This window comes from Miscanthus floridulus, chromosome 10 (genome assembly GCF_019320115.1).
Source record: "Miscanthus floridulus cultivar M001 chromosome 10, ASM1932011v1, whole genome shotgun sequence".
Taxonomy (NCBI): Eukaryota; Viridiplantae; Streptophyta; class Magnoliopsida; order Poales; family Poaceae; genus Miscanthus; species Miscanthus floridulus.
In genome coordinates, this window is record NC_089589.1 from 117,335,061 (window position 1) to 117,354,345 (window position 19,285).

Here is a 19,285-nt window from a genome sequence, read left to right on the forward strand (position 1 = left end):
GATGCTGTAGCCATTGGGGTGTAGGCTTTTGCGTTCCAACCAGTTTTACTCATCGTTAGTTTTTGGCAACTCTTATTTCTAAGTCTTGTCATAAAAAAGGAAGGGTCAGATGAGAAAATGTTACTGAGTATATGTACGGGTGTTTACTGAAGATCGATCAGATCAGAAGCGAATCCTGTACGAGGTAACATTTTTTGGTTTTTGCAGAAACATTGCTCAGTTCGATAAGCATATTGAAAGCTTTGGAACGAAAAAGCTAAGGGTAAAAGCAACATAGCTATTCGATGTTCCAGGTGTTGGCGATGGCTTTGCCATCCTCAGTCTTGAGCTTGTAGGTGCCGGGTCGGTGTACTTCTGCGATGATGTATGGTCCTTCCCATGGCACCAAAAGCTTGTAGCAATTTTTGTTGCTCTGGATGCGGCGGAGGACTAAATCGCCTACGCCAAAGGCGCGATCCCGCACACGTTGGCTATGGTACCATAATAGCGCCTGCTGGTATTTGGCAGAACAGAGTAGGGCCATATCGTGCACTTCATCAAGTAGGTCCATGGCATCGTCTAAAGACGCTTCATTTCCCTGCTCGTTGTAGGCCTTGACCCTCGGCGCTTTGTAGTCGAGGTCGGTTGGGAGGATGGCTTTGGAGTCGTAGACCATGAAAAATGGTGTGTAACCAGTTGCTCGGCTGTTGGACGTCCTTAGGCTCCAGGGTACCACGGGAAGTTTGGTGACCCACCGTCAGCCAAACTTGTTCAACTGGTTAAAGATCCTAGGCTTGAGGCCCTATAGGACCATGCCGTTTGCGTGCTCGACCTACCCATTTGTGCGGGGATGCTTTACGGCAGCCCAATCAACATGGATGTGATGGTCATCGCAGAACCGGAGGAATTTCTTCCCCGTGAACTATGCGACATTGTCAGTTATGATGGAGTTTGGGACTCTGAATCGGTGGATGATGTCCATGAACAACAACACGGCCTGCTCGGATTTGATCACGGTGTTTGGCCGAGCCTCTATCCACTTCATGAACTTGTCTACGGTGGCAAGTAAGTGCATGAAGTCCCCGGGCACCCTCTTGAGGGGCCCTACCAGGTCGAGCCCCCAGACCATGAACGACCATATGATGGGGATCAGCTAGAGTGCTTGGGTTGGTAGGTGAGTTTGCTGAGCATAGTACTGGCATCCTTTGCAGGTGTGTACGACCTGCTCGGCATCGGCCACCGCGGTTGGCCAGTAGAAACCTTGTCGGAATGCGTTTCTGACCAAGGTTCTAGGTGCGGCGTGATGTCCGCAGAACCCTCCATGGATGTCTTCCAGCACGACCTTCCCCTGCTCGGTGGGGATGCAGCGCTACAGGATTCCAGTGAGGCTATGCTTGTAGAGCTCCCCTTCGATGATGACGAAGGACTTGGCATGATGCATGAGCCGATGGGCCTCCGTCTTGTCGACAGGGAGCACCTCATGGAGGAGGCAATCGAGATAAGGTGTTCTCTAGTTGGTTGGAGGGTCGGGATCTACCACTGGGTTTTCAACGAGTTCCATGACCTCTAGGTCAGATGGAACTAAGGGTCGGTCAGCCCCCAAGCCCAGAACTAGTGGCTCATTGCCGGTCTGTTCTAGTTCCTCGTATCGGATAGAGGGCTTATGTAGGTCACTAGCGAAGATGTCGGTGGGGACCGGCTCTTGACTCGATGCCATCTTCGCAAAGGTGTCGGCTGCTTCATTGAGCCACCTCGAGATATGGTTGAGCTCAAGGCCGTCGAACTTGTCCTCCAACCGCCAGAGTTCATGACAATACGCAGCCATCTTGGCGTTGTGACAGCTTGACTCCTTCATGACCTGGTCGATAACTAGTTGCGAGTCGCCTCGGATGTCAAGCAGTCGGATGCCCAACTCAATGGTGATGTGCAAACCATTGATGAGTGCCTTGTACTCAGCCACATTATTTGAAATCAGGAAGTGGATGTGAATTGCATACCTCATGCGCACCCCAAGGGGGCAAACGAAAACCACCCCAACACCGATGCTCTTCTTCATCAGTGATCCATCAAAGTATATCGTCTAGTACTCCTGATCCACGACCACCAGTGGCATCTAGGTCTCGGTCCATTCGGCCACAAAGTCAGCCAGCACCTAAGACTTGATGGCCATTCGTGGGGCATACGTGACACCCTAATCCATCAGCTCAAGCGCCCATTTTGCAATTCTCCCCATGGCCTCCCGGTTCTAGATAACCTCATTGAGGGGGGAGGATGACACGACGGTCACCTGGTGTGAGTCGAAGTAGTGGCGTAGTTTCCTCTTGGTGATCAGGACAGCGTAAAGGAGCTTCTGGATCTAGGGGTAGCATGTCTTGGAGTTGGACAAGGCCTCAATAATGAAGTACATGGGGCGCTGTACCTTGAGGGCGTGTCCCTCTTCTCCCTGTTCTACAACCAAGGCAGCACTAACCACCTGAGTTGTAGCTACGACGTAGAGTAGGAGCGGCTCTCCCTCAGCCGGTGGGACTAGAATCGGGGCCTTTGTCAAGAGCACTTTGAGCTTGTCAAGCACCTCCTGAGCCTTAGGCGTCCACGTGAATCGGTCGGTTTTCATTAGGAGCTAGTAAAGGAGGAGCCCCCGCTCACTGAGGTGTGAAATGAAGCGACTAAGCGCTGCGAGGCACCCGGTAATCTTCTAAACTCCCTTTAGGTTCAGAATTGGGCCCATCTTCATGATGGCTAAGATTTTTACTGGGTTGGCTTTGATGCCACGCTCAGAGATGATGAATTCGAGCAGCATGCCTCTTGGGACCCCAAAGATGCATTTCTTGGGGTTGAGCTTGGTGCTGTTCTCCTAGAGCTTCCCGAAGGTTTGCTCTAGGTCGGCCACGAGCTGGTCAGTATGCTTGGACTTGACTACGATGTCATCCATGTAAGCCTCAATGGTCCACCCGATGCGGTCTCCAAAGCATTTGGTCATGCAGTGATGGTACATAGCCCCGATGTTCTTGAGTCTGAACGACATCGTAACATAGCAGAACGATCCAAACAGAGTGATGAAAGAAGTCGCGAGCTGGTCCGACTCTTTCATCGCGATTTGATGATAGCCGAAGTACGCATGAAGGAAGCATAGGGTTTCGCACCCTGAGGTCGAGTCAACTACCTGATCTATGCATGGCAAAGGAAACGAATCTTTTGGACATGCCTTATTGAGGCTCATGTAGTTGACACACATTCTCCATTTCCCACTTTTCTTTTTTACAAGAACAGGATTGGATAACCACTCTGGGTGGTATACTTCCTTGATAAAACCGGCCGCCAAGAGCTTAGAGATTTCTTCGCCGATGAGCCTCCGCTTCTGCTTATTGAAGCGGTGAAGGCGTTGTTTGACTGGCCTGGAGTCTGGCTTGATCGTCAAGGCATGCTTAGCGACTTGCCTTGGAATCCCCGGCATATCCGAGGGTTTCCACGCGAAGATGTCTCGATTGGTGCAGAGGAAGTCGACGAGCGTGCCTTCCTACTTGGGGGAGAGGGCGGTGCCGATACAAACCGTCTTGTTGGTGGAGTTGTCGGGGTCAACGAGGACCTCCTTGATGTTCTCCACAGGCTAAAAGGATCCAGACGTTCGCTTCGCGTCGGGCGCTCCTTCAGCGATGTCCTTCCCGATGGCTGTGAGCTCCTCGGAAGTGAGGGTCGCTGAAGCGAGCTCGCAACTCTCAACCTCGCACTCGTAGGCCCTCTGAAAAGAAGTGCCAATGGTGATGACCCCACGTGGGCCCGACATCTTCAGCTTGAGGTAGGTGTAATTGGGAACGACCATGAACTTCACGTAACACGGTTGCCCCAAAATGGCGTGGTAGACTGGGGGGAACCCGACTACCTTAAAGGTGAGGGTCTCTGTCCTGTAGTTGGATGAATCCCTGAAGGTGATGGGCAGGTCGATCTGCCCGATTGGTATGGCCTGCTTTCCCGGCATGATGTTGTGGAAAGGCGCCCTGGTCGGCCGTATGCACGCTCGGTCGATGCCCATTGCATCGAGCATCTCGGTGTACATGATGTTGAGGCTGCTGCCTCCATCCATTAGTACCTTGGTGAGCTGCTTCATGCCAACGATAGGGTCGACCACGAGCGGGTACCTGCCTGGGTATGCAACAATATCCGGGTGGTCGGATCGATCGAAGGTTATGGGAAATCCTAACCATTTGAGGAAAGCGGACGTGGTGGGCTTGGCTTCTTAGACCTCTTGGTGCGCAAGCTTCTGTCGGTGCTTGGAGCCGTATGCCTCTGGCCCACCAAAGATCATGAGGTAGCCATCCAGCGATGGAAAGTCACCGTCCTTCTCTCTGGCATCATCGGCTTCTGCCTTGGGCTTCTTCTGCTCCCATTTCTTGGAGCCATCGGTGAAGAAATGCTTCATGAGGGAGCAGTCTTTATATATGTGCTTGACGGGGAAGGCGTGGTTTGGGCATGGCCCCTCGAGCAGCTTGTCGAAGTGATAGGTCAAGGGTGCCCTCGGCCGGTGCTCGATCGTCTTTTCGCTCGGCAGCAGCCACGAGCGAGCCCCCACACCCTTTCTAGTTCTTCTTCTTATTCGAACAGTTAGAGGGGCCTTTGTCGGCATCCTCGTCCTGCTTTGCCTTACCCCTAGAGCGATAAAAAATTGCTCTAACCACCTCCTCGCCAGAAGCATGGCTAGTCGTGATGTTGAGGAGTTCCTTGGTAGTCCATGGGCCCTTACGTCCCAACTTATGGACCAGGGACTCGTAGGTGGTCCCTGATAGGAAGGCCCTGATGACATTGGCATCGGCGACTTTGGGGAGCTCGTTGCACTACCGGGAGAAGCATCGAATGTACTTGTAGAGAGTCTCTCCCGACTTCTATCGGCAGTTCTTCAAGTCCTAGGGGTTCCCAGGGCATGCGTAGGTGCCCTGGAAGGTCCCCACGAAGATTTGTTTTAGGTCTACCCAACTCTGAACGTAGTTGGGCGGAAGGTGCTCCAGCCATGTTCGTGCCGAGTTGGCTAGAAATAGGGGGACATTGCGGATGATGAAGTCATCACTAACCGCCCCGCCGGCCCAGCAGGTGAGCCGATAGTCCTCGAGCCACAAGTCGGGGTTCATTTCCCTAGAGTATTTTGGGACGTTAGTCGATGGGCGGTATCAGGGCGGGAGTGCCGCCTCGAGGATACGCCAACCGAAAGCCTAGGGCCCCGTTGGCTCGGGGCTATGACTCTAGTTCTCCTCATAGTCATAGTGTTCGCCCCATCGAGGGTGGTAACTACGGCTAGCCCCCTCCCCCGCATCATTGCGGGTACGCTGGCGGGCATCAAGGGTGTCGCGGCATCACGGTTGCGGCCGAGGCATTCCTGCATCGAAATCGTGATGCACGGCCTACCGCCGTGTAGCGCTTGGTGGGCTGATGCATCCTTGTCGGGCCACACTAAGGGCATGTGCTGGCTGGCATCTTAGCTCCCCTCACCGAGACAGTGAGCTCTCGGCCTACTGCGCAGCGGCACGCTCGAGTAGCTTGCGAACCTCGCGGTGGGCCCATCGATCCTCGGGCGTCGCAGGCTCCGAAAGCCCACTGAGCAAGGCTACCACAACAGCGATGTTCTGGCTTGCCCGGGCAAAATGCGGGAGCACTTGATCATCTTCGACGATCCTCTATTTCATGTCATAGGTCATGGCGCGTGCGCGTCCACCGTCTCTTGGTGTCACGCTTCCTCAAGCTCTTGGTGTCGGGCTTTTAGCTGCTCCACCCGTACGCAAGGTGGGGCCGCTGTCTCCCTCTTGGCCTCATCATTGAGGCCATTCATTGGTGTAGCATCCTCCTCATGGATGTTTTCGACGTGACTCTCGGGAGTACCTGTCATGAAGCATTCACGAGAGGGGTGATGGCTCCCCTTGCTGGAGTTAGAGACAGAGGGTGTCTCTGGCTCCTCTATGAGGAGGTCGCGGAAAGACTCTACGATGTGTTCGATCATCCCCACGAACTCGTCATTCGCGGGGGATGGAATCATGCGTTGTGCCACAAGGTGGCCAACGGTCTCTGCGGCATTGCAGAGACCGAACAGGAGCACTGTCCGGGTGCTCCGGATGAGGTATTCTAGGGAGAGCGGCTCTCCTCTGGTAAGCTACACCATGATGTTGGCGAACAAGAAGGTGAGGTGGCACAAGTGTTCCGGGGACGACTGGGGTCCTAGGAAGGCGCTGAGCTAGCGCTCGAACCTCCCGTAGTCGAAGTCAAGGAGCTGGCCGCTCCCGGGGGTGTGGGCCTTTGGCGTATGCAGCCGTAGCTCCTCGAGCGCCTCGGCGATTGTGTCGAGGCCAGCGGAGTGGAGGGGTTGAATGACGATGGGCGTACGTGCCAGCTCTCCCTCTGTCATGACGATGAAGTCTAGGTCCTCAAAGCGCACGTGTTTGCCTGGGACCCAACCGATGTTGTGATTAGCCATTTGAGGCCTAGTGTTGGTGTTGAACGCGCAAAAGACCCCTACCTGGCGCGCCAACTATCGGTGTTTCGAGTAAGCACCGGCTAGTAAATTTGTATATTGTACGTCTGACCCGGATGGTGTGCTAAGAGGACACAAGGATTATATTGGTTCGGGCCGAATGTCCCTATGTCCAGTTTTGAGCTGCTCGTGTTACTATCACTGAGTTTGTAGTAGGGGGTTACAAACTGGCGAGAGAGGGAGGAGCGCCCAAGTCTCTGGTGTGATGCCATGTGATATGCGACGTGGTGTACTGATGAATTGATGAGTCGATCTCCCTTAGTGGGATGCCCTGCTTTCCCTTTTATAGGCCAGGGGAAAGCATGGGTTACAATGGGAGAAAAAAGAGAACCAAGAGGCCAAGGAAGTCTTCAGGGTCGCCAGGCCTTCCTTTTCCTTCATATGGGCCCCGCTGACACAGCAGGCGGTGATAGGGACAGTTCCCTGCAGGTCACCTGTCCTCTGACAATGCCATGCCCTGGCGTTGTCAGCGAGTCGTAATGTCCCACCCCGCCTCGGCGGGCGGCGTGGCTGACCAGCATGCTGCTCAGTGGCCACACAGGGAGTGAGTAGCATAGTGATTGTGCGTCTGTCACTGTGGGCGATGCGAGTCTCCCAGTGTGGCCCGATGCGACCGCCAGTCGCATCAGGAAGCGTCCGAGACGTGCTCCCGGGCGTGCGCCTCCATGCCGTAGTGGTTGAGGCGGTTCGGGTCCTACCTTGGGACCACCGCTTTCTTCTGGTAGCAGATCCGACCCCCAAGGATCGGGCGAGACGGAAATCTCTCCCTTGGGGCCGGGCAAGACGGAATCCGACCCTCGGGGGTCGGACGAGGCGGGACCCTCCCCGTGGGACCAAACGAGGCGTGTCCCGACCCCTGGGGGTCGGTAGTGGAACGAGGCGTGGTCCGGCCCCTTGGGGTCGGACGAGGCGGCAACCTCGTCCTCGGTGTTGGACGAGGCGTGGCCCGCCCCCCGGGGGTCGGACGAGGCGGAAACCTCGCCCTCGGAGTCGGACGAGGCCGTAGTTGCGCCTTTAACCATCAGATGAGGTGACGTGGTGCTCATTAATCCTTTGGCTCGGATACCCGGGTATAGATATCCGACAAGAATGTTAGCCATTCACCCTATCATCTCTTAAAAAATTAGTACCTTGCCTGTTTTGCAATTTTCTAGAACACAAAAGCACAAAATCAGTTGTGGTTCAGTTATGATTCACCACCAGATGGACATTTTTTTTCTAAAACACTAGGCCAATCTGTATGAAGCAAAGGTATATTGCAGTTCTCAAAATGAATTATCTTAGACAAATCAGCAAAGGTATTTTCTAGAACTGGTGCTAGCTGATGAATGTGTTTGTGCAGTTGATGCTTTGGTGGAGAGAGGGTGTGGGCGTGTGTATATATGTGTAGTAGCAGCAGAAATGTTAGGTGAGGATGGGAACAAGTCACGGAGTAGAGCAACATGGCTGGATTGACTCGGTAGCTATCAGGGTTAGCATGCTCTGACCATCAGCAGTTGTCTATTTGAAGCAATATACACATATATGTAGGGGTAACTAACCTGACGAGGCCATGCCTGGGACTAAGAAACTGTTATTTTTTGGTATTTTTTCATGATATTTTCTGCTAGACAACATCAGCTTCTTCTTCCTTTTTCGGGGAAGACAGCATGGGATTCTGGGAGCCAACTTCATTAAAAGCCAGCAGTATGAATGGTATGAAACGAATCAAATGAGTTATTATCGAATCTGTCTAGCTTTAATAACATGCTATTGTTGAGTTTAGTTACTTGCCAAAGACCTTATCCAACAAAATAACAGTCACAGAACCAGTCAGCAACGATGTCTTATTGTCATCCATGACGGGGGCCATGGTAGTAGTATTGATCTACTCAAAACCGTACGTGTTGACCAAATCAAAATTGTTGCTTTCACGGGAGGCACTACACCCTGAGACAATTTCAGTAGAGCAAGCCGGCCCAGCTGTCTGACCACTTCAGAATCTCAACTGCTCTATATATATATATGCATGTACCCCCTGCATGCATGGACAACCCACCAGCTCGCTATAGTAGATTCATACACAAGACAAAGCATCAGCTCTGTAGAAGAGATCAAAATCCTTTCGATATATAGTTAAGGGGCTCTACAGTTAATAATCACGTACTACATATGTTACCATATTTATGTGTTCCTCTATACCAAATTTGCCACCAAAAAATAATCTGGCTTAGGCCAATAATTAGAACCTGATGATAATCTGAATCAGAATGTCCCTAGCACTACTAGTAGCAGGCAAGTAACACACAGTTCCTTCTTTTGTACAGAAGTTTGCGTGGAAGGTGTATTCTTAAATTTTCTATGTTGTAGTCTCCAGATTATAGCTCCTATCTTAAATTTCATTGCTTTTGCAAGATAATCTTAAGAGTTAGAGTGGTATGAATTTACCATCAGTACACTAATATTTAATTTTTTATGATCAGAAAATATTTTCTAGAACTGTTATCATACTATAGGTACTTTAATGGCTGATATACATGCGTTGCAAGAGGGGTGTTCATGTTGTAGTGATTTATCTAACTAATAGAGTGACCACAGGCTAACTATTCATTTTCAGCTAACTGATAGAGTGACCATTCATGTGTATTGTTTACTAAAAGAGAACTGCTACTTTCTGAACAGATATGGACTAGAGAATTTCATAGCAGCAAGTACATACCCAGATTAGCATACAAACCAAGATTCATAATTTTTGGACAACTACAACATGAGATATGAAAAAGGCAAAAGCTACAAGCCTAAACAAGTTAGCATACTTAGAGAACAGATCTGGGCCTAAGAAAATTACTGCAGAATCTAGATGCTCAAGATAGCATACTGTAAAGTTTTCATACTTTTTGGAGCCATGAAACTTCAGAATAAAAAATGACAAGCTTTCAAGCTTATGAAGTTGGCCCAAAAGAAGCTGTACAGGGTGTGAATTTCCCAACAAAAACACTGCTTTAAGCATCCATGTTCTCAAACAAAAAAACATATAACTAGTTGGGTTGCTGGACAAGCACAAATGTTTACTGCCTTTACTTTTCATGTTCTCAAACAAGGCCATTGCAGCAAGAACAATAATACTACTGCCACCACCACACCTCACCAAATTGAGTTCACAGCTAATAAGTACTAGTAAGATTATTAAGGCCCTGTTATATCCATGGAGCTAATAGTTAGGTGTTAATAATTAGGTATTTTGCATCTCAATAGTTCTAGCTAATAGCTTAGCTAATTGTTAGTTGATTTGCAACTAACATCTAGTATCTCACCTACTACTTGAGCCAACCTTGCCTCCAAAGTTAGAAAAGGGTAACCCATCGCCTAGAGCCTAGACGTGCCTAGGCGTTTTTTAGGCATTCTATATCCGTGCATATTTACTCATAACAAAAGTCTAAAAGAAAAGAAGAAACATGAGACTAGTGGGCCAAGAGTTGTATAGGAAAGCCCGTAAAGCAGTCCAAGCCCATGTGTGAATGTGTGAGTAGCAAGTCTTATCCCTAACCTCACCTCCCACCTTATCCATTCAGTCGCGCTTCGCCGCACGACACACAACGCAACTAGCCGTGGCGCCCGCCACGTCCGTCCCTGCCTTGTCTCTAACCATCAAGGCAAGTGTCTCTAACCATCCTCCTATTATACTTATTTATAATATCATGGTGATTTTAATCGGAACATGGAGAACCACCTGGGAAAACAGTATAACCACATGAACTATATGGAAGGGTCTTGGCTGATTAATTAGAAACATTAACTTGTAATGACCTTACCAAATGGGCAAGAAGGGTTGCATTTGATGGGGTATAGCTCGGTCCTCTTGCATTGGGAGTATGCTTTGCTAAGTAACTCGGCGATTAGGGAGGGTTATGCTTCACTATGACTCGAAACCTTAGCAGATTGTTACATGTTAATGTTTTCTTTGTAAAGGCCTCATAGTGATATCCCTAGCCACACACTTCGGCGTTCTTAAGAGGCTTGCAACCTTTGGCATTAGTGTGGAACATGACTTGTGGCCGGTGAAAGTGTACAACCTATGCAGAGTTTTAAAAACTATTTATAATAGCAGTGCTCATAGTCAAGCCGCCTATTCGGCTGGGGCTGGCTGGTTGGCTGGGCTGGCCAGCCCCCTCACACGAACAGTGTTTTCCAGCCAGCACATTATTTTTCTCTCACACAAACCAGCCAGCAGTACTTCTTCACGAACCAGCAACGATACGAACCAGCCAACCGAACATGGACAAGAGTGGCCTGGAGCCTCACGTGATTAATTTACTTGAAGTTGATATTAAATCATTTTCTCTAGTTATTTGTTGTGGCCTTGCTGAGTACTAACAATAAGTGTAGTTACCCTTGCTAACCGCTGCTCAGAAGAAGGTGTGTGAAGTTGTTGAAGATGATTGCTAAGCGTACGCAACGTACCGCCCCTAGTCGATTGCCTGTGAAGTGTTGGAGCCTTGGTTTCCAGGACAAACTGTGTCCCTATCTGATAGAATATAAGGTCTTTTGTAACTCTTTTACGTGATATTGTTGCTATTTATCATTGATGAAGTCACTATATGTATGAAACTTGATCCTGGTATACATATAGTTAGAAACCAGTTTTGGCCTTAAAACTGGATGTGATAGTCCACATGCACAATAACAAGTCATACGTCATGGATTTGTTTTCATGTGAAATATGCCCACAGAAATCAATGGGACGGAAACCCAAGGTCTCTTTGGGACTCTTCTTACTAACCTACCAAAATGTTGTTGCTAATAATATGGCAATATGATTATCGTTTCTTTTCAACCTTGTGAAAATCAATTTTTTCCTTTGTTATTTATTTGGTCTATTGTTTCCTTTTATACTATAACATCAAGATTGATCTGTTTGTTATTTATTTGTTTTGTTTTGATGACAGTTAAATTCACTTGTGATTGTGATCCTATCTGCTGTCTGTACGTCTTTGTACAGGACCTGCACTATTGAGCCATGGAATAATATTTGTTGCCACGCTATTGATATCTTGGTGCACTGAGCGCTGCCTGTTGTTATCAGTAGGACAGAAAACCAGAGTGGAGTGGAGACACTGATAGGCAATCAAAAAGTGTGTTTTTGACAAAGTCAAGGTGGAAAAATGTGAACCAGTTGTCCAGGTCTACGGAACCTTCACTAGTAAGCAATGCAAGTTTCCTTCTCCACTCGTCCCATTGTCACCTGCCCTGAGGGCTCAGTCAGCAGTCAAGCACGTGCCACAGAGGCGTCAACATCAGCCCCCCTTCTTTCTTCACCGTGTGGAAGCAATCCACGGATCTACATCGCTACTAGTAGTTGAGGCGTCAACATCAGCCCCTGGTGCTTGAGGCATCTATTTTTAATAAATCCCCAAGCTTCATCGATTCCAGTTATTATCCTTCTACATAATTAATCTCCCAACCAGGCGTGCAAACAATGGGTACAAAGATGCCTCTGGGTCTCTCCCTGCTCTTCTTGCTCTGCGTCTGCTGCTCCTTGTTCTCCACCCATGTACCTCGCGCCTCCTCGCTCTCCTTCAACCTCAGCTTCTCCGACCCGGCATCTGCCTGCGGTGTGCAGATCAACTGCACCAACACGTACATAGATGGGGGCATGCTTGAGCTGACCAGAAACGACATAGATCGGGGCACCATCGACAGCATCGGCCGGGCCACGTACGCCAAGCCAGTTCCACTCTGGCGTGCCGGTGCCGGCGGCGGCGCCAAGCTGCTGGCAAGCTTCACCACGTCGTTCACTTTCAGGATCACGCCGGACCCAAAGCAGCCCAACACCGGAGACGGGATGGCTTTCTTCCTCACGCCTTACCCGTCGGCGACCGAGATCCCGCCGGGGAGCGGTGGTGGGAACCTCGGCCTTCTTGCAGGCGGCAACTCGACCGGGGACAGCCGGTTCGTGTTCGTCGCCGTTGAGTTCGACACCTGGTCCAATGGCCCGCCTGCCGACATCAACGGCAACCATATGGGCATCGACAACACCTCCATCGTCTCCATGGCGTCCACCAGCACGTCCTCTCCGACCGGGAACCTGACGTCGAATATCGACATGACCGCCACGATCAGCTACCACAACGGTTCGAAGCTGTTGACAGCCGATCTACTGATCAACGGCAGTTCATACCACGTCAACGCGACCATCGATCTGAGCAGTTACCTTCCGGAGGAAGTCGCCGTGGGCTTCTCGGCATCCACGGGCTTGTCCGCCGAGCTGCACCGGGTGCTGACCTGGTCGTTCAGTTCAACACTCGCATCGTCGGAGACCACAGCAACGACAACACATGTCGATGGTACCTCCAATAAGCTTCCGAAGAAATTACGACTACTTTTATCTGTCCTGGTGCCTATCCTCCTATTTCTGTCACTGTGCGCCGCCGGGACCTCCTTTCTTGTCCGGCGGCGGCGGCGGCGGCGACACGAAGCAAATGGTAGTAGCAGCGACTCCGAAGAACAGTTTGATAGAGCTGAGCTAGAGAGAGGGGTAGCTGCTGGTGGCCCCAAGCGATACACATACGCTGAGCTGGCCAACACCACGAACAATTTCGCCGAGGAGAAGAAGCTCGGTCGTGGCGGCTTCGGAAGCGTCTACCTGGGTCAGCTCAACGTTGCTGGCCAAGATCGTGCCGTGGCGATAAAGATGTTATCGTCGGAGTCGTCAGCGCAAGGGAGGCGAGAGTTCGAGGCTGAGGTGAGGATCATAAGCCGGCTGAAGCATCGAAACCTTGTACAGCTGTTGGGTTGGTGCGACAGTCGCAATGGTCTCATGCTGGTCTATGAGCTGGTGGCCAAAGGCAGCCTCGACAGGCATCTCTACAGCCGGGATACATTCTTGACGTGGCCAGAAAGGTAACACAAACCTAACAAGCAGAAAGATTTTTAATTTTCCGTCTCCAGCAATCATCTGTTGTAACAACTGATATGATGATGATCAGTGCTAGCTAGCTTAATTTTCACTGCTTGCAGGTACGAGATCGTCCTTGGTTTGGGCTCGGCTTTACGGTATCTTCACAAGGAGTGGGAGCAGTGCATCGTTCATGGAGACATAAAGCCTAGTAACATCATGCTGGACGAGTCACACGGAACTAAGCTAGGGGACTTCGGCCTGGCACGACTAGTCGACCATGGCGCCGGGTGGCAGACCACCAAGGCAGTCCTTGGCACTGCAGGGTACATCGATCCCGAGTTCGTCAACACACGCCGCCCGAGCACCTATTCGGACGTCTACAGCTTTGGCATCGTCCTGCTTGAGATCATCTGCAACCGACCTCCGGTTGTCATGCCGAAGGAAGCTGGCGAGGAGCAACAACCCTTCGTGCTGCTGAAATGGGTGTGGGGCCTTTATGGCCAGAATGCTACTCTTGACGCTGCAGATGAGCGGCTAAGGGGTGATGAGCTCGATGAGCTGTGTATGGAGCGAGTGCTGGTGGTCGGCCTCTGGTGCGCACATCCTGACCCTAGTGAGCGGCCGTCCATCGAGCAAGCTATGCACGTTCTGCAGTCTGAGGACAAGAGGCTGCTTCCGGCCCTCCCGCCGCAGATGTACAAGACAACGTTGGATGTTCCCATTCCGGCACGAGCATATGGCGCTTTGTCTATCGATGCCTACAGCAGTACATGTTCTTCGGCAACCACCGGCAACACGAACCCTTCTTCTGAGTCATCGTCATCAGCTTTGCTCCGAAGTTCACATGATTTACCTTGATTTTCTTGATTCCTTGTTGTAATTGAATTCATAGTTAGGATTCTGTGTGTTCTGCATTGTAATCCTTTACTGGCTTTCCTTTCTACCAACTTGTCCTCAAAGACTGCACTCTACTTTTTTTACAAACGTTTAAGTTTCACACTTTCACTAATAGGGGTTATGTGTATTATCTGACTACCGTATTCAATGGATATACATAATCTAATTTATAGTACGTGCCATGCAGAGTATCCCTTCCCTATTTGCTGCAATGCGGTTTGAACTCTTCTCATCGGAAATGCTAACTATTTGTGTATTCATCATGCATATTCGAATAGTCCGTGTGAAACTTATGTCCATCATTGCCAGATTCACTATGTTCTTGATGTCTTGTGGGAGCCTGCTAACTCGAGCCCCGTTAAGGCTCAAACACTTTAGAAAAACCATTTCACTTTTGCAAATCTATGATAGGTAGTCACTATCAAATTAAATTGTCCCAACCTTTGACATCCAACGAAAAAAAAATGACAAATATTTTGAAAGGAAGAGTCTCCCTATATATGGTAACATTGTTCTTGCAAGCTTGGTAGTTACTCAATGCCACTAGTAGAGAAACGACCTTTGATCTCACCTCGAAATTTGACTTTAGTTCCGGTATTTTTCGCGCCTGGAACTAGAGATACCTTTAGTCCCGGTTTGTAGCTCTAACCGGGACTAAAGGTCCCTGCCCAACGGCTACTGTAGCAGGCTTTTGCTGCAGGGGACCTTTAGTTCCGGTTGGAGTTACCAACCGGGATTAAAGGTTAACTTTTACTCCCGGTTGGTCCCTCCAACTAGGAGTAAAAGTCTACTCCTGGCTGGAGGCTCTGTCTGGGACTAGGAAGGGACCTTTAGTCCCGGTTTCTGTCTCCAACCGGGACTAAAGGTCCCCTCCTATATAGCCCTTGTTCCTCCCCGAGCCCGAGCCACTTCGAGCTCAGTGTTCTTGCTTCATCGCCGGCCTCTCTTCTTCCTCATCACCGGTGTATCACAAGATTTCTTCCATTCCTCCATTGATTCTTCGGTTCTGAAGGTTACTAACTTTATACTCTCATGTTTCATCAGTAGCTTATTTCATTTTGTGGACTAGATATATGTGGTTTTTTTATGTTAGATTTTTTTTATTTGTAAGCCAATTAAGCTCAAAATCACTTTAAAGTTTGCATATTTGGATGAAGGAAGGTTAAAGTAGTTATTCAAAACTAGTATTGAGTTTTCAATTCTAGCATGCATAGCACACTTCATGGTTTGGAGATATAGAGAATTTTAGAGTTTTTTTAATTTTATCTGTTTATAAAATGAGATATTTATATTATATTAAAATGAGTATAGAGAGTAGATGGCAACTGCTTCCAGGTCCTCGGCCTCTCATCGGGTTCCAAAGCGACTGAGGCCGGACCTTTCTCTCATTGCATGCGGCAAGTGTGAGGAGAAGATTGTGATGGAGTACCGGGTGAGGAAGGAGTGTCCCAACAAGGGTCGTATCTTCTACAAGTGTCCGAATCGCAATGTGAGTTATTTTGTCACATTTGATGATTATGGTTAATTTATACTTATTTTCATGATGATTGTGATTAAAGTTCTAATTTTTTGTTTTAATTTCAGTGGGATGGCACTGGATATCCAGGCTGGTTCTGGGAGGAAGAGTATGTTGAACACATGCAAAACTCTCTTCCACAGGTGGCTACGGCGGCTGATGAGGCAGTGATCCTATGGAAGAAGCCCATAGATGTTGAACAAACGCATGATCTGTCTGTTTTAGTTGGGATTTGTCGCGAAATCCTTATGCTGCTGAAGTGCATTTTAGCTTTAGTTTTTTAGTGGTAGTTGGGATTGTCTACATTGTAGCGAGATTTTCATAAATTAATACCTTATGTGGTAGCATGCATGTCGTATAATTAACTAATTATGTTCTAGATTTTAATATGGTATGTATGTCATGTAATGCAGATGAGTCGGCATTGGATGTACAATGCTGATCGCCGCTCCCAAGAGTTCATTGAGGGCGTGCATTCTTTCTTATGTATGGCCGAGGCAAACAAACGTGATGGTTTCATGTGCTGCCCATGTGCCATATGTAAGAATTTGAAGGAATATGTTAGCTCAAGGAGTCTTCATTCACACTTGTTGAAGTCGGGTTTCAAGCCAAACTATATTTGTTGGATGAAGCACGGAGAAACCAGGGTTGTAATGGAAGAAGGTGAAGAAGAACAATGGGACGATGATGACATTATTGCTGAATATGGTGCCTTCAATGATACTGCAATGGGGGAAGCTGAAGAAGAGGTAGTGGCAGAAGATGAGCCCGCTGATGATCTTGGTCAGGCCATTCATGATGCACAAAGAGAATGCGAAAGTGAAAAGGAGAAGATCAAGTTCGAGCGCATGCTAGAGGATCACAAGAAATTGTTATACCCAACTTGTGATGCGGGACAGAAAAAGTTGGGTACCACACTGGAATTGCTGCAATGGAAGGTAAAGAATGGTGTATCTGACAAGGGATTTGGGGAGTTACTGAAAATCCAAAAGAAGATGCTTCCGAAGGATAACGAATTGCCCTTCACTACGTACGAAGCAAAACAGGTAGTCTGCCCTTTGGGATTAGAAATCTAGAAGATACATGCATGTCCTAATGACTGCATCCTCTACCGTGGCGAGGAGTACGAGAAGTTAGATGCATGCCCGGTATGTCATGCATTGCGGTATAAGATCAGGCGAGATGACCCTAGTGATGTTGAGGGCGAACGTCCCATGAAGAAAATCTCTGCCAAGATTATGTGGTATGCTCCTATAATACCACGCTTGAAACGTCTATTCAGAAACAAAGACCATGCAAAGTTGTTGCGATGGCACAAAGAAGACCGTAAGGTAGACAATATGTTGAGACACCCTACTGATGGGTCCCAGTGAAGAGCAATCGATAGAGAATTCCAGGAGTTTGCAAATGACGCAAGAAACTTAAGGTTTGCTTTAAGTACGGATGGTATGAATCCTTTCGGGGAGCAGAGCAGTAATCATAGCACTTGGCCTGTTACTCTATGTATCTACAACCTTCCTCCCTGGTTATGCATGAAGCGTAAGTTTATTATGATGTCAGTGCTCATCCAAGGCCCAAGGCAACCTAGCAACGACATCGATGTGTACCTGAGGCCACTAGTTGAAGAACTTCTACTTTTGTGGAACAGACCAGGTGTACGTGTGTGGGATGAGCACAAACAGGAGCACTTTGACCTGCGAGTATTGTTGTTCGTAACAATCAATGATTGGCCTGCTCTAAGTAATCTTTCAGGACAATCAAACAAGGGATATAATGCATGCACGCACTGTTTCGATGATATTAAAGGTATATTCTTGAAAAAAATGTCGAAAGGTCGTGTACCTTGGCCATCGTCGATTTCTTCCTATGAATCACCCCCTAAGCAAGAAAGGCAAGCATTTTAAAGGTAAGGCAGACCACCAGACCAAGCCGGGCAACCGAACTGGTGAGGATGTACTCAATATGGTCAAGGATGTGAAAGTAGTATTTGGAAAGGCACATGGCAGCGAACCTGTTCTGAACGACGCCGACGGTCACGCACCCATGTGGAAGAAGAAGTCCATATTTTGGGAGCTACCCTATTGGCAAATCCTAGAGGTCCATAGCTCGATCGACATGATGCACCTAACGAAGAATCTTTGTGTGAACCTGCTAGGCTTCATGAGTGTGTATTGGAAGCCTAAGGACACACTTGAAGCACGACAGGACCTGCGGTGTTTGAAAGAATGAGACAACCTACATCTAGAGAAGACAGATGATGGACGCCATTATTTAAGTGCTACCAGCTACACTCTTAGCAAAGAAGAGAAGGAAAGCATGTTTGAATGCCTAGCAAGCATCAAGGTACCATCTGGATTCTCCTCGAATATAAAGGGTATAATAAATGTGCTAGAGAAGAAATTCATAAACTTAAAGTCCCATGACTGCCACGTGCTCATGACGCAATTGCTTCCAGTTGCATTAAGAGGAATTCTACCTCCAAATGTACGTCTAGCCACCGTAAAGCTATGTGCATTCATCAATGCAATTTCTCAGAAGGCAATCGATCCAATGGATCTAGCTAAACTATAGAATGATGTGGTTCAATGTCTTGTCAGCTTTGAGTTGGTGTTCCATCCTTCCTTCTTTAATATCATGACACACCTCCTAGTTCACCTGGTCAAGGAGATTAGCATTCTCGGTCTTGTGTTCCTGCACAACATGTTCCCCTTTGAGAGGTTCATGGGAGTCCTAAAGAAATATGTTCACAACCATGCTCGGCCAGAAGGAAGCATCGCCAAGGGCTATGGACCAGAGGAGGTCATTGAGTTTTGTGTTGACTTTATTCCCGACCTTGATCCGATTAGTGTTCCTGAATCGCGACACGAGGGGAGACTAAGTGGAAAGGGGACACTAGGGAAGAAAACATATATTGGTATACAGGATAATTATTTTAATAAAGCACACTACACAGTTCTACAAAACTCCTCCTTGGTGGATCCGTATATCGAGACACATAAAGAGTTGCTCCGATCCGAGTTTTCAGGGAAGTCTGAAGCTTGGATTATGCGTCAGCACATGGAAACTTTCAGCGACTGGTTGCGAAAAGAATGTCAGGGTGATGAGAGTATTGATGAGCAACTGTATTTGTTGGCTAGGCAGCCATCGTGGCATATCCTCACAAACAAAGAGTACGAGATAAATGAGAATACATTTTACACAGTAGCCCAAGATAAAAGGAGCACCAACCAAAACAGTGGTGTCTGCATAGATGCCACCGACCCTAATGGAAATAAGCAAATATATTATGGTCACATAGAGGAGATATGGGAACTAAACTATGCACCTACTTTTAAGGTACCTTTGTTCAAGTGTCAATGGGTAAAGGCGACTGGAGGCGGGGTAGCAGTCGACAACTAGTATAGAATGAGAACCGTGGACCTCAATAATATTGGGTACAAAGATGAACCGTTCGTCCTTGCCAAGGATGTGAATCAGGTGTTCTATGTCAAGGACATGTCTACAA

General features: G+C 48.5%; 2 protein-coding genes across 2 annotated transcripts; one reads left to right on the forward strand and one right to left on the reverse strand.

The window, feature by feature from the left end:
• Positions 1–3,586: 3,586 nt before the first annotated feature.
• On the reverse strand, positions 3,587–4,084 carry LOC136489393 (uncharacterized). Its single transcript, XM_066486041.1, has one exon. It carries the CDS (start codon positions 4,082–4,084, stop codon positions 3,587–3,589), a length of 498 nt encoding a protein of 165 aa, XP_066342138.1.
• Positions 4,085–11,922: 7,838 nt separating this feature from the next.
• On the forward strand, positions 11,923–14,372 carry LOC136485454 (L-type lectin-domain containing receptor kinase IX.1-like). The gene is made up of 2 exons (XM_066482330.1): positions 11,923–13,369; positions 13,487–14,372. The coding sequence occupies exons 1-2, from the start codon at positions 11,946–11,948 to the stop codon at positions 14,223–14,225; spliced, it is 2,163 nt and encodes a 720-aa protein (XP_066338427.1). The 5' UTR covers positions 11,923–11,945; the 3' UTR covers positions 14,226–14,372.
• The last annotated feature ends 4,913 nt before the right edge of the window (positions 14,373–19,285 follow it).

Bases quoted from the DNA above. Each gene is read 5' to 3' on its own strand.
- LOC136489393 (XM_066486041.1), bottom strand. From the start codon at position 4,084: ATGAAGCAGCTCACCAAGGTACTAATGGATGGAGGCAGCAGCCTCAAC.
- LOC136485454 (XM_066482330.1), top strand. From the start codon at position 11,946: ATGGGTACAAAGATGCCTCTGGGTCTCTCCCTGCTCTTCTTGCTCTGC. The intron at 13,370-13,486 runs GTAACACAAACC...CACTGCTTGCAG, and splicing joins TTCTTGACGTGGCCAGAAAG to GTACGAGATCGTCCTTGGTT.